Here is a 14,727-nt window from a genome sequence, read left to right on the forward strand (position 1 = left end):
CTTATGTTATATCTATAGCAAATCCCTGTGTTGGCTACTCTATGCAGAAAAGATAGTTTCCATGAAAGTACAAGTTGTGTGCTTTGACTCTTTAGAGGATTGATTGGGACTTGAAATTAATGGACATGATGTGTATTAGCGTTCTGCATATGCAACAGTGCTCCTAAGCTGTTTTATTACTTTGAATCTGATACAATTGGCTGGCAATTGTGCTTCTAAATGGCATTCTGTTAGCTCGGATCCATTATGTGTAACATTCTTTTGCAATTTGTGGTGGCTGCCTATGGTTCTCATCAATTTTGTTGGCCTGGGTTATAAATGAATGATGGGGCTCAAATCTTTCCTTGTCGAAACTGCTATAGTTATTATGATTTTCTTCTATATTTGTTCAAGGAGTTGACATGTAAAATTTTTTTAAAAAAGGTGTTGACATGTATGATGAATCTTGTTAACAGATGCTGAGGAAGTTAAGTAAACAGCTGAATGGTGAGGATTGGATGTGGAACAACCTAAATACCTTGTGCTGGGCAATAGGATCTATATTAGGATCAATGATGGAGGAACAAGTGTATTGCTTTATGCTGTATATTTTTCCCATTTTTTAGTCTTTCTTCGCTGAGTGACTATTTTCCGGCTTCTTTTTACTCAGAATGAGACCTTGTGTTTGGATAACTTTCAGTTTTGTGGTTCTTTTTCTTTTTCACCATTTTCTTACTTTTATTTTTTTGCATCAACTGTGGCAGGAAAATAGATTTCTTGTGATGGTGATACGTGATTTGTTAAACCTTTGTGAGATTACAAAAGGCAAAGACAACAAAGCAGTTATTGCAAGTAATATAATGTGAGATGTTAAACTGTATTTTCATTCTGATAGAGTAGGTAGCAGTAACTAGGCATTCTTATGTGATACCTTTATCTCAGTTAACTATTTGCAAATGAAATTTATTTAGGCAAATGACCGTGAACTCCAGTTTTCCATGGTTGATGGGGATTTCAAGAAGTTTGAAGGAAAATGGTTTGTCAAATCTGGTAAAAGGTAAATTCTGGTGTAACATATTTTGCATCTCCTTCTTGGTGATGTGTGTTTCTGAGGGTGATTAAAGACTCAAGTATCATTTGGTTCTTAACATTTTTGGCAATCCATGCTGGTTATCCATCTCAACTATTGCATGAAAATGTAGCCTCTTTAGTTTTGGAGTCTTTATTCAACTAAAATGATATTGTTTACCTTTACATAGCACTGGTAAACATCTTTAGTGCCTAGACTATTGTCTACTGCTTTAATGCCTAAAGGAGTCAGATTTTGTCTACAGCCAAAGTGCATTTCCAAATAATGTTGGACATTTTTAGACTAACTCGAGGCACTAAATAGTTATAATATTATTAAAGCAGTGCCTAGTTTTAATTGTACATAGTTTTAATTGCAGCAAATGATGTGAAAAATTTAATAACTGGATTTGTGAAACATTTGAGGTTGTAAGGGTATTTTCTTTTTTTCTTTCAGATAGTCTAAGTAATCAATGGTTGAATGTTCTTGCACTTGATTAATTTTGTTGCAGAAACTCTCTACTTTGCAATGATGTCTACTATTTTCTAACATTTTTTAGTTTGACAATGGCAGTAGTAGCATAAAAGAGTACCATGTTCGAGGCTTTGCAGTTTCCCCCTGATTCTTGCGTTAGTCATATCAGATCTGTTCAAAATCTTCATCAAGTTTTATCAATCTGCTATATTGAGAAGAATCAAAGTTGTGATGATTTAACAAGGATCCTGACAAGTAACAAAATTCTAGGACTTCTTTTTGTGTGCCTAAGATGTTGTCAAATTTAATAGTTTGATGGTCATATTTTGATCAGCTATTGATTTGTTAAATTAAGTGGCGTTATTAGATTAGCTATTAAATTAAGTGGAGTTCAAAGGATGAACACTATCACACACATGAGTTTTCTTGATGAATGGATTCACCTTGTCAAATTTATCTTTTTGAAACTGGTTGGTTCCTTGAACTTTGTGGCTGTTTAGCTTTTCAAATTGTAGGTTGTAGAAAACCTATGATCTAGACCTTAGTTCTGTGCCCTTCTGACCCTAGGAATCCATATTCCAGTTTCCTTATCTTGCATCGAGCCTCCAGTGATGAAGAGTCTAGCTATAAAACTGATAAACGCCTATAAAGTATATATTTTCCATTATATAAGCAGCGAATGTCCTAATAATTGGAGTTAGATTTTGGAAGAAATACAGCATTTTTAGAGGTGGGGACACCTGGAAAAATTTGTGTCTTATTATCTAGAAGTAGTCCCATTCCTCAAGGTCTGAGTAAAGCATGTTAAAGTAGCGACATGTACTGCTTTTTCATGCTTAATATAAGTGGTACAGGAAGACATTTTTATTCGGCCGAAGTTGGTTTCTAGAGGGAATGGAATGGGTCCTGTTTTCGGCTTCAATTAAATAGAAAAGGGCGCTGTCTTCGAGGTCATAGATGAGAGCTGACAAGATAGAAAATGGAACTAGATTATGAATCAGGATGAGAAACTTGTTTGTACTTTCAACTTCCTTAGTGGGAGATGTCTGTGATAAAAATCATGGAGCCATGTTTTGAAGCATGCTTTTGTTTGCAGGTCGTGCTAACTCCGACACATTTAGCTATTGTGATGGAATATGCTGCTGGTGGAGAGCTCTTTGCAAAAATTTGTAGTGCTAGTGGATTCAATGAAGATGAGATGTAAAAACATGCAAAATATATTTCGTTTGCCTTGATCTCATTTTCTTTTGGCATTGATTTTATAGAGAGATACTTATGGGACTTTCTTATTGTTAAAACGCAGGCTCGCTTTTTCTTCCAGCAGCTAATATCTGGTGTTAGTTATTGTCATTCAATGGTGAGATATTAGAACTATTTATTCTTTTTGAGTCCTCTTATTATTATCTCATTGTTCTCTCAATGCAGGAAATCTGTCACAGGGACTTGAAGCTAGAAAACACACTTTTGGATGGGAGTCCAACACCACGTCTTAAAATATGTGATTTTGGTTATTCTAAGGTTACAAATCTTTGCATTTGGAATTAAAAAAAATTGTGATTCAATTGACTTCATATTTTTTTGTGGATAATTTGAAATTTTGTTGGTTTCTGGCATTTACTTGCAGTCTGGTTTGTTGCACTCACAACCCAAATCGGCAGTTGGAACACCAGCATATATTGCACCTGAGGTCCTGTCAAGGAAGGAATATGATGGGAAGGTCTGTATCATCAAAATTCTTGAAGAATTTACAGAGATTCTCTCCCTCTGAGCATTAGTTTCCTCTTCTAGTTAACTCTTCACTGTGATAGTATAATGGGATTTCCTCCCTTTTGCTGTGATATGGTATTACTAGATCGACTAGTATCCCCAACTTGCATCCAAACATAGTCAAAAGTAGTAGTACTGTTTCTTCTAAATCAGCAATATGGCCCTTGTCTCAAGTATCTTGTAAACTTTGTGCTAGTGGTTATGCTTGTTCAGTTCATTTCTTCCTGCTTAACAGGCAGGCACTGCTGCCTACTTTCTGCTCATTAAATAGTTTTGTCTCAAGAAGGTCTTCATTCATTTTGTAATTGCTGTCTATTTTCTAGATTGCAGATGTATGGTCATGTGGTGTGACATTGTACGTGATGTTGGTGGGAGCTTATCATATTGACTTAATTGGATTTTTGTTCAGTATGACTATTCATTCAAATTCAGTAGTGTATGCTTGTAATGGCATATTTTTTGACTGAAATCGATTCTAATGCATATGATACTTTTCTTTCAATGCAGTACAATGCTATTAAATGCTCTTGAGGAGGTGAAAAAGGTTGGCTTTTGGATATGCTCATGAAGATGACTTCAGTTTGACACATTGCTGCTTTAGTCTATGTTTTTGTTTGGAAAGAGTACTTTGTTTTTTTGGATGCGTAATGGCTGTTACTAGTTGAACTGATGTGAATTTAGTACTCTATTGTTTGGATGGATAATGGCTGTTAGTACTTGAACTAATGTGGGCTTTGGAACCCATTTTGGTTAATGTGTGTTCTGATGAATTTAGAGATGTTTATAACCATATATATATTTGAGGGTTCATTGTACATTAATTACTATCGTTTTTTGCATTAGTCGAGCCACAATTTTCTGCTATGGTTGTTGAAAATGCAATAGAATTGCAGCTCTTGTAGACAAAGTTGTAAGTTCACTAAGTGACGATTATTCTTGTCACAGAATACTAGGAGTGAGAGTGACAAGTTCAAGTCGTCACTGTGCGCGTTCAAATTTGTGACGACTTCTGCTATCTTTTATGACAAAAAAATTTTGGAAACAGTGACAAGAAACTTTGTCACAGAATACCTATTCTTTAGTGACGATTTAGTCTTCGTCATTAAATAATAATATTTAGTGATGACTTTGTAGAGGTTGTCACACGTACCCATTTGTGACATAGAATTAGTGACAACGATGTGACAATGGAAAAAGTCGTCACTATACTCATATAATGACGACTTTCTAATTTTTAGTGATGACTTTCTATTGTCACAAAAGGCCAAATTTCTTGTAGTGTATTATTTGAACAATATTTTCAATTAATCTTCTATCCAAGCTCACTATATTGCAGCGGCGGAGTTAGGACTTTATATGAGAGGTGCAATAATATTAGTTTAGACTTACAATGTGTTGATTTATAGATTTTGGACCAACTAAAATCAAGTTAAGGTAAATGTTTAAATTGATCACTAAATGCTTCAATAGTGAATCAATTTATTCAAAATCGTCTACAGCTTGAGATTTATCATTTTACAAGTCATCTAATTGTATAAAATTGTATAATAAATAAAGATATGCCTAAGAATACCCGATGCAAAACTTTATTAGACATACACTTCTCTAAGGTTTTATGAAATATAGAACATTTTTAAGTACATTATGTTATCATAACGGGAGGAGGGTGGCGGGAGCGCGTGGGGAGGAGGGGAGGGGAGGGGTGGGTGGTTGTAAGATTTATAAAATTTTAAAAATATTCCATTAAAATTTTAAATTTTAAAAATATCCCAAAATATATTTTCAAAAACACCTCAAAAATACCATTAAAAACATCTACCATAAAAGTTTTTTACCTACATTATTACAGTAAAATATTTTAAAAACACCTCTAAAAGCAGCTAATCTAAACAGAGCCAAATTCTAGGAAAAGATTCTGCATTTTCATAATTTTCGGGGGTGTTTGGTTGAAATTTTGCAACTTTGTTCCTTCCTATCCTACCCTCAAAACGGTTACTTTTTATGACTAATCACCGCGACCACTCTGTTCTTTCTTTGACGGCTGCAAATGCAAATAAATAGCAGGACTTTGAGAGACTTGCAATGCAAGTTACAGTTGTAGCATGTCACTAATTGACTGCAAATCCAGTGGTCACTTTCAAGCGACACCCAACCAAAACCCCCTGCCACAAGGACGCTTTTTTTTTTTGAGAATTAAGAGTAAAAGCCTTTTTAGTAGCTCAAAATACAATTTCAGAAGATAAAAGCCAGCCCCCTTTGGGTTGGTGGTGACTATAGGTGGCAAATCAACCCACTTAACTAAATTTACTCTTACCCGTCCATGAATAGATGGGTATGGGTATCTTAAATTTTTGTATATGGATATAAATGGGTTACCCAATAATATCCATTTAATAAATGGATATTATTGGGTAATCCATCAAACCCAATTAACTCATTTAGAATTCTCTTCCCCTAAGTCTCTTCTCTTCCTTCACCCCCCCTTTTTTTTCAAAATTTTCATTGTATATGATGTTAACTACTTTTATTTCATTATTATTATTATTGTGTTAGTTTTATCTTATTATTTTATTTTTTCTTAGTTTGTTAACTTGCTCATTTTTTAGTATACCAATTTTATGATAAGTTTTAGCCTCTTTTTTATCTTTCTAAAATGAAAATTTAAATTTATATATGAAAAAAATATTAGGGGTTCAAAATTTTTGAATTAAATTTTTATATTAACTTTTATAGTACTTAGTTCAATTTTTTTTCTTCTTATTATTCATTATTAAATAATATGTAATTTTGCGACATAGAATATAAATGGAAAAAAAATTAGTAATTAGGCTATTGAGCATTATAAGTAAATATTTAAAACTAATGATGGTACAAAGAGTGTTATAATTGATAACTTAGTTTGCAAAAATGAATTTAAATGAGTTTAACAAAATTAAAATAAATTGGTTATAAATGGGTAATTGAGTTACCCAAATTCATTGTTTGACTTACCCATTTATACCCATTTAATTAAATGGGTATAAATGGGTTGACTCACTCATTTCATTAACCCATTTACCCAACCCATTTTACCCAATCAAAACCTGCCCAAGTCATCCATTTTGACACCTCTAGTGGTGATCACCAGATTAAAAATCAAAGATTCAATCATGTCTCCCATTAATTTGTCACTATATGTGATTGTCACTTTCGATGGTTTCCTCAGATAATGATTCAACTCTTGTCGGCTTTTCCTCCTTCTAGACTAAATAGATTAAATTATAGAGATGTTATCATTACAAGTAAATGCCTTTTTACTTTAGACCACAATGAATGGATCCATAGAAAGAAAGGATTTGGAATTGAAGGATAACGGATTCTCACTCCACGTCGCACGGACCTCAATTATCAACATATATAGAATAAGAGCGAGTGGGGGGTTTTGGTCTGAGGCTCTGTTTTTCGTCGGCCCTCGTGCTGGTCACATGCCAGGATAAGTGACGTCGTTTCGAAAATAAAAATAGATGGCTAGGGTAAAGAATAGAGACCACACGCTTCTCTCTCTCTTTTCTCTCCTCAGAAGCTCCGCCGCTTTCTTCCTCTCCAAAACATTTCATCTATCATTTCTTCATTCTTTTTCGTTAGTTTTCCTTTCTCCTACACGATCGTAGATGGACTTCCAAAAATACTCATGGACGGTTTGCTCTGTGGTCGTGCGGGTACCGTCTCTTTTGCTGTTGTACTTTCGTATCTCTACGTGCAAGACGGGAAGAAGACAATTTTAGTGCTCTTATATTCTCGAATGTGAAGCTTCCCTTTCGCATCGGATTGACGACTGTTCCGGTCTTATCTCGTCGGGAATTCTGTGTCCCTATGACAACAGGGGTCAATGATTCCGACTCAGTGGACTCTACTTTGATCCAATCCATGGGAAGGAAGGTTTGATCCACTGAACGTATCTCTTTTTTGCCCTTCTTGTATGATACATTCTATATAACGAGCTCCTCCGATCCTTTTTTTTTCACTTAATCCTTTGTACCTGGGCAAAAGAATGCAAATGGATCTGAGCTATTTTATTTCTATTATAAAAAAAAGTGTGTTTATTTTCGTTTCTGTTTTTTTCATTTCTATTTTTTTCTAATTTTTAACCAATATGTCCTCCTTTTTTGGGCCCACTTAGAGATGATCTGAAAGAAAGCTTCAACTCCAGATCTTCAAGCTAAAGTAGTAGAGTGAGGTATCCGTCATTTTCTCTATTTTTTTCTTACTTATTTCATTTCATCGGACTTTTTCTGAATTTTCCTAATTTTTTTAAAAATGGCAATATTGATTTTATTAGAAATGCCTCTACCAAAAATTTTCTGGCTGCTTTTCAAGTTTATTATTGCTAATTAATTTGATTACTGGAATGGACAGGTTGTTGCAGTTAAGCAATTGGATAGAAATGGGCTTCAAGGTAATCGAAAATTTTGTGTTGAGGTTCTTATGTTCAGTTTTTTATGTCTTTCTAACCTTGTAAATTTAATCGATTACTGTGCTGATGGGGACCAGAGGCTACTTGTCTATTAGTTCATGCCCTTGGGATCCTTGGAAGATCATCTTCATGATATCATTTCAGGCATTCTTGTTCATTATCTTGTCAATTGTTTGCGACTTAGTTATTGCATGTTCAACAAGAAGTCCATTCCATTTTAAAATTGAATTTACATGTTTACTGAAATTTATGAACTGCATAAACTTTTTTAAGGAAGACATGATGACAGTGCAAGTTTTGTTTAGAAAGTTAATTGGGTTTTTTCTACTTAAACTAACTTTTATGTTGATTGTTCTTTCTTTACAATGATGCCATTTATAAGGAAAAATAAAATGCAGAAATAATGAAGCCTCAAGGACAGAGCATAGGTTCAAACTTGTTTATTCTAGGTATGGGGGTCAATGTTCGTTCCAGGAAAATGGGAAAGGTGGGGTTGAGGGCATATAAGTGGCATAGTATGGTGAATGGATGGTTTGGTGTTTTGAATAGTGGTGATTGGTATTGTATCATATCATGCCTTTACTCCACATTCTATTGTTTGAGGTTGATGAAGAGCTTGCTTGTTCAAATGGTACTGCCTCAAGTATTAATGCATTTGTTCACTTAGTAAGAGTGGGTTCCTCAGCTGATCACAATGTTAAGGGATCTTGTGCTTTGTGCTTTAATTGCATTCCTGAAACTCTGTCTCTCTCTTTTCCTGCATGTGGTTACATTCAGGCTACGAGAGTTTTGGTTGAATGATTTTAAGCCTTATCACTTCTCCACCCAATGCTGTAAGTGAGGATTAACATTGTCAACAACTATCAATAAGCTGAAAATGTTGAGCACAGGCATGAAATTTATTTGTACCACCAAATGACTTTACATACCTTGCATGTGAAAATGACTCACTGTTGTGATTCTCTCGATTGTAGTTTAATAACTTGACTTCTTTTGTGGAAAGCCAAAACAAAAGTCATGCCATTTGGTTGATTTATGTTTGTTTCAAGAGTTCAGTAGAGCATTCCTTTTTCTTAATCTTTGAATGAATTTTGGGCTGTTGGACTCTTATATCGGTTTTACAATGGGGAAATAAAATTTGCATTTAACAAATCTTAATATGTGCACTTATACTTTGACTAAATATTTCTCTCAATATTAATGTGTGTGCCTATGATTTTTCTCCACAGGTATGGCTGTTATTGCTCATTTAATACTCCTTTGTTGGGTTTACGTTAGAATACTATTCTGGTAGTTATTGCTTAACATCAACGTTGGATAATATGCTAATTTCAATGTCATTCAACTTCTTTGTTGGGTTTATGTTATTCTTTTGCAGATTTTCTACCTGATAAAGAACCATTAGATTGGAATACAAGAATAAAGATAGCAGCAGGTGTGGCCAAAGGTTTGGAGTAAGGCAAATCCTCCTGCCATTTATAGGGATTTCAAGTCATCTAACAGATTACTGATGAAGGGTTTGTTCCAAAGCTTTCAGACTTTGGGCTGGCAAAACTTGTCTTACTGGAGACAAGTCGCAGTCTCCACAAGGGTCATGGGAACTTATGGTTATTGTGCTCCTGAGTATGCTATGACTGGACAATTGACGGTGAAATCTGATGTCTACAGTTTTGGGGTTGTCTTCCTGAAACTTATCACTGGACAGGTACTTTTTTCTCCTTTTTTTTTGGAGCATTGGTTTTATGTGTTCAATTTGTTTTTATTTATCAAGTTTAAACTGTCAAGTTACCTTGAGGGATATTTTGTAATTATGAATTTGTCTATAGTACTGGAAGCCAGTAATATGTTATTTCACTTTTTTATTGGTTGAAAAAAATAAGAAAGTGATCTATTTGGAAAAATCAGAATAGATCCTAATAAGGCCCTTCTGAAACTATGGTTGAAGTTGTTTTTTTTTTTTTGAAAATTTTTAACTCATAAGGAAAGTGTTAGGATAATTGGTGTAAAAGATATGATTTGGAAAGTATATATTTGTTAATGAATCTTAATAAGATGAAGCTTTTGAAGCAAGTCTAAGGGATAACGCTGAATTCTGTGAAATACTTTTTTATCTTCTTGTGATCTTGTGTGTGTTTATTTTTAATTAAGAAACTAATGTGTATGAAGGTTGAATGCTTAAGTGGGTTTGAAGGTTTTTCTAAGAGTCTTTGTTGTGACTATTTGGGTTGTTTTTCTAAATTTTAATGTTTGGATTTTTGGTTGGTGGCAGCTGAGACTTGGGAGTGTGTTTCATGAGGAAGAATTACTTGGATTAGGTTTGTCTCTTTTTTTATTTCTTCTCTGTTTGAACAATCTAATCCAATGCTTCCCTATTCAACTAGCTTCTTGTTTTATTTTTAAAACTTGTGTTGCCTTTATTTCGATTGTAGTTATGAAGCAATTGTAGAGTTGTAGATAGTTTTTTTGCCCTGCAAATGCTTATTTGATGGCTCCAAGCAGATTCAAGAACAACACTTAAGTCTCCACGGGTTATGCATAAAAAATGCTAAATTTGAAAATTAATATGGTTATGCATGTAGTCTTCTATTGCATGCTTCTACTTTATCTAGAATACCTAGAACATTATTTAACCTTTTTTCTGTTCATTTTTGTTATGTAGCTTTCTCTAATATGCTTGTTTTCTTTATTTCATCAATTTGGTGATGAGAAAATTTGTGAGAGGGACCCTTGCTCCTAGGTGGTTTGCTTATGTTTTTTCCTAAGATTTTAGTAGCCTGACTTCTCTAAAAATCATTTGAAATTAATCTAGTGACTGTAATTCTTGTACGAGATCTTTCTTTGTTTCTCTTCCTACGATACTTATTCAAATGTTTTAAGCATTGTTGTCAATTGGCTGATATTTTCCCTTTTGTTTGTTTGAGCTTATGGTTTTTATAAATTGAGAAGCATAACTTTTGATATTTTTTGTTCTGTTTCTCTATGTTTTGAAGTCATGTGGTTGGTGTTTGTTGAAGGGAAATTGCAGATGAAGATTGCTCACATTCATGAGAAGATTAATAGCTTTACTCAACTGGTAGTTTTGCTCTACCTTGTCTTTTCATGAAAAAAATCAGTTGATAAGAAAAGTAAAACGTGAAGAGTCCAAATTTTCGAAAGAACCAAAAAATATATAAAGGAAAACAGTCCTATTCGCTTAGGCATGATGTAATTCTAGAAGTAAAAGTTTGAAAGATTAACTTTCTTTGTTGCAAGTAATTATGCTGAGCCTGGTTTCAGTTTGTTTGAATATCAATTCTATGCTGGATTTCATTTTTGCTTGATGAGGGTGTCTGAGCTGCAAGAATCAGAGAAGTCGATGCTGAAGGATCTTAATCATGAATTTGTAGAAAAATTAATTTTTGAGTCATTAAAAAAATAGTTATTAGGTTTTCAAGATCAGGATGTAGCAATTTTTTATTTTCTAAAGCATATATGTCTACATAATCTACAAGGAACACATGGATAAGTGGGAGAAGGAGAATCAAGGACTACGGTTGCTTGGTGCATCAAATGAGCAGGCTAATGCTGTTTTTCACAATGCTAGATATCTACTTCAGAATGTTCCTGGTCAGTCTTGGAGGTAAATTCTGGCATCACTTTGTCTATAAAAAGGAACACATTAATTGGATGAAATTAATAGCTTCTTATTAACATTGGCATCTTTTGAGCTGCAAAATTGTAATTAAGAACTTAAAAAAGTTTTTGAGGTTGTTGGCTGCAACATAATGGTCTTGGTATCAATAAATAGAAGAATGTTAATTTTGGGCAGTTTCTTCTTGTCATTTTTCTCTTTTTAACAGGTACAGCTGATATCAATATCGAATGATGTATTCTGACTTGTGGAATTGACGAATCCATAAAGGATGAAAGTTTTACAAATTAGTTTTTGTCATCTTCTGTTTTGGGATTTGAATCTAGAGTTGAAAAATGTTACATTAGGTTTTAGACAGTAGAATCTAGAATCATGTCTGTCTTTGTTGTTGTAAACTACTACAGTGGTAAAAAAATTATTGTGGGTTATCTTTTTTGACAAAAAATTTCTGCAGTAAGATATTTTGTTGTGTATTATTAACCTTTTAAGTTCCAGTTCTTTTATTAACAGAGCTGTTGGGTTCTTTTCCTTTCCTTCTTTTTTTGGTTGAATTATTGAATGGAAGATTGTGATCGCGTGAATATTTTACATTGTGATATCTACTCAAGTCAATGCATTCCAACAGCATTTGCCAATCTTTGGTGCCTTTCACTTTCAACTCGATTCACTGCCTTGGGAACTCATGCTCTGGGGAAAGTACTTGTGTGCGCAAAATATGTTCCAGTTAAAATGTTTGTGTATGTTATTTGGCATATCCCATAATTTAATATTTCATCTAGAAGATCCATGGGATGGAGGTCTGGTATTCTTTTAACCTCATCCATATTTCTAAACTTTTCATATGTTTGAAGCTACATTAATATTTGAATTAGCATGATATGGTAGTAAAGGCATTAATTTATATATTGATGTTGTGTTATAACAATATTTCTTTTCAAAATGACACCAATATATATATGTACATATGGATAAATTTTTTTATACACTGACAGTGTATACACTATCAGCTGTAGATGCATCTCACATGTAAAAAATTTGATACTTAAATTCAAATTTATAAGATGTGATATTCATTCAATCTCATCAACGAATATATACTGATAGTGTAGAAATCTCACATGTAAAAAATTTGATACTTAAATTCAAATTTATAAGATGTGATATTCATTCAATCTCATCAACGAATATATACTGATAGTGTAGGAATGATTAATTCATACATTATATATATTTCATTTCATTATCAAAGAATATTTATTCTTAATACAAATTATTATCCACCAAACGTTCTTATTTCATAAATCTATGTTTAACTGGGCATGTTTTCTATTCATCTCAACGCGAATCAGTAAAAGAAGACCATCTTTTTAAAAGAGGGGGTTTTATTGTATCAGTAATCTTCCATGTTTTAATGATTCTGTTGAAATGTAATGTAAGGTTCCCGTTTTCTCCAGTAGTATCTTGTTGAGGAATTTATGTCTTTGCTACACCTATTCTGTAGCAATGGATTAGTTTTAGTTGCTTTCAATTACTTTGTGAAAGTACATTAGAAGCCACGGGTGATGAATCCAAAAAGATATAGCATCAACTTACAAAGCTTTAACATGCAAGTTATTAGGTTTTCTGAAAATGTAGAGAATAACTCGCTTTATAGTTTGTGATTTTACTATCCAGTGCAGCAGCCAAGTACATTATCATCATCGTTGCCAAATTTATGTAACGTAATGGATTTGAAGTCTTTGCATTGCCTTGAAGTTTAACGGATTTTGGATTGTCAACCTTAATCTATATAGCTCAGTGATATTTTTCCCTCTGTCAACTGCCATGCATATTCATACTGATATACAAAAAAAAAATAAATAAATAAATAATTTGCATATAAAAGAATGCACCAAAATTCAGTCATTCCCTTAATCCGCATATTTGACAGGGCATATTCTCTTTAGTCACCTACGCGCATCGCGCGTTTTATACCTCCTAGTTTTGTAATAATCCAACAGGACGACAGCCTGGACGCCTGAGTGACAATTTATTACAGACAACCAAACCAAACCAAACCAAACCAAACCAATTTACTACACTGTGAGTGAGTGAGTCCGTCTCTGTCTTGTTTTGCTACTGTATACTCCATTTACTGCAATGCCATGGTGTTTTGGAAGGCTGGTCGATGAATTGAATTTGATGATCATGCTAATTAGGGGTGGGCAAAATTATTCGTTAATTCAAAAATCAGTTTTATCCGATTCGATCTGATTCGAAAATTAAGATATTTAATATGTATTATTTGAGCAGCTCAAAAGAGGGCCGGGTATCTACTTAAATGTGGGACGGGTTAGAGTCATATAATTAAAAACTCGCGGGTACCCAATTCACTTCACATGTATAATTTTTTATTTTTTTATGCACATACTATAAAATAATATTTTTAGAGCTAAATAAGCAATTTCATTAAACAAATTGCATTACAAATATGAGAGACTATAGTTTATTTATAAAATTCATTTATAGAGGTGATGATCTTATGTTTTATAGAAAAGATTTTACCTAATGTGGAACATATATTTTTAAAAAATGTGCTACTTATTTCAAATTTTTATTGATTTTGAATTCTTTTAATTTTTTTCCTTTTTCTTGTATTCTCTTCGCATGTTCATTTCTTAGTGGGAGGCTTTTTTTGAGGAAAAAATCTTTATTAAACCTTAGATGAATATGTAAAATACATAATTAAATTAGTATAAATTATTTTTTTTAAAAATTAAATGATAAGTGGGACAAAATAGGTACCCATTGATTTGATCCTATTTCAGCAGGTAACCTACCCGCTAATATGCGGGGCGGGTAAGAATTAGAAAACGACTAACCCGCAATGTACGGGTCAATTCAGCCAAATGATGGACAGAATGGGTACTCGACTTGCGCCCACCCCTAATACTAACGTTGGTTCTTTTGTTGACCAAACTTAACATTATTATTGCATGAACAAAAAAAAAAAAAAAAAATTATTGCATGCGGTCGGTTCATTTGGAGGACGTTGCTTCAATCACCCACCCGAACAAATCCTACTATTCATTTCGCCAAACGCTCTCATCACATCATACCAATGCCCTTTTTTTTTTTTTTGAAAATACATTCACCGAAGCACACATTCCACGTCCATTTAATCTAACCCCCAATTCACCCGCTGAATGCATCGAGCATTTGAGATGGCATGCAAATTCATATGCGCTTTTACTTTCACCAAATGTTAAGTACTACTAAGTACCTCTTTTCTGCATTCCTTCCTGTTACACTAGCACATTACTACTTTTTTCTTTTTTGTAATTTTATTTTAAATTTTATTTCTGGGAAAAAATG

At 33.4% G+C, this 14,727-nt stretch overlaps 1 protein-coding gene and 1 pseudogene across 7 annotated transcripts; both read left to right on the forward strand.

Moving 5' to 3' along the window:
• The first annotated feature begins 339 nt into the window (after positions 1–339).
• LOC113783644 lies at positions 340–4,043 on the forward strand (annotated as a pseudogene).
• Positions 4,044–6,892: 2,849 nt separating this feature from the next.
• On the forward strand, positions 6,893–11,837 carry LOC113783808 (cysteine-rich receptor-like protein kinase 27). 7 transcript variants are annotated; one of them, XM_027330035.1, is made up of 9 exons: positions 6,893–7,207; positions 7,449–7,500; positions 7,685–7,724; positions 9,121–9,196; positions 9,273–9,447; positions 10,012–10,057; positions 10,733–10,815; positions 11,234–11,361; positions 11,582–11,837. In XM_027330035.1, the coding sequence occupies exons 5-9, from the start codon at positions 9,337–9,339 to the stop codon at positions 11,589–11,591; spliced, it is 378 nt and encodes a 125-aa protein (XP_027185836.1). In that variant the 5' UTR covers positions 6,893–7,207; positions 7,449–7,500; positions 7,685–7,724; positions 9,121–9,196; positions 9,273–9,336; the 3' UTR covers positions 11,592–11,837. The 7 variants fall into 7 exon arrangements, with proteins under 7 accessions (XP_027185836.1, XP_027185837.1, XP_027185838.1 ...); XM_027330036.1 differs by having other exon boundaries at positions 9,121–9,189; XM_027330037.1 differs by having other exon boundaries at positions 9,121–9,189; positions 9,280–9,447.
• The last annotated feature ends 2,890 nt before the right edge of the window (positions 11,838–14,727 follow it).

This window comes from Coffea eugenioides, chromosome 9 (assembly GCF_003713205.1).
Source record: "Coffea eugenioides isolate CCC68of chromosome 9, Ceug_1.0, whole genome shotgun sequence".
NCBI lineage: Eukaryota > Viridiplantae > Streptophyta > Magnoliopsida > Gentianales > Rubiaceae > Coffea > Coffea eugenioides.

Coding starts and splice junctions, on each gene's coding strand:
- LOC113783808 (XM_027330033.1), top strand. CDS start 9,253: ATGAAGGGTTTGTTCCAAAGCTTTCAGACTTTGGGCTGGCAAAACTTG. Junction 10,058..10,732: donor GGAAGAATTACTTGGATTAG/GTTTGTCTCTTT, acceptor TATGTTTTGAAG/TCATGTGGTTGGTGTTTGTT. Junction 10,816..11,233: donor TTAATAGCTTTACTCAACTG/GTAGTTTTGCTC, acceptor ATAATCTACAAG/GAACACATGGATAAGTGGGA.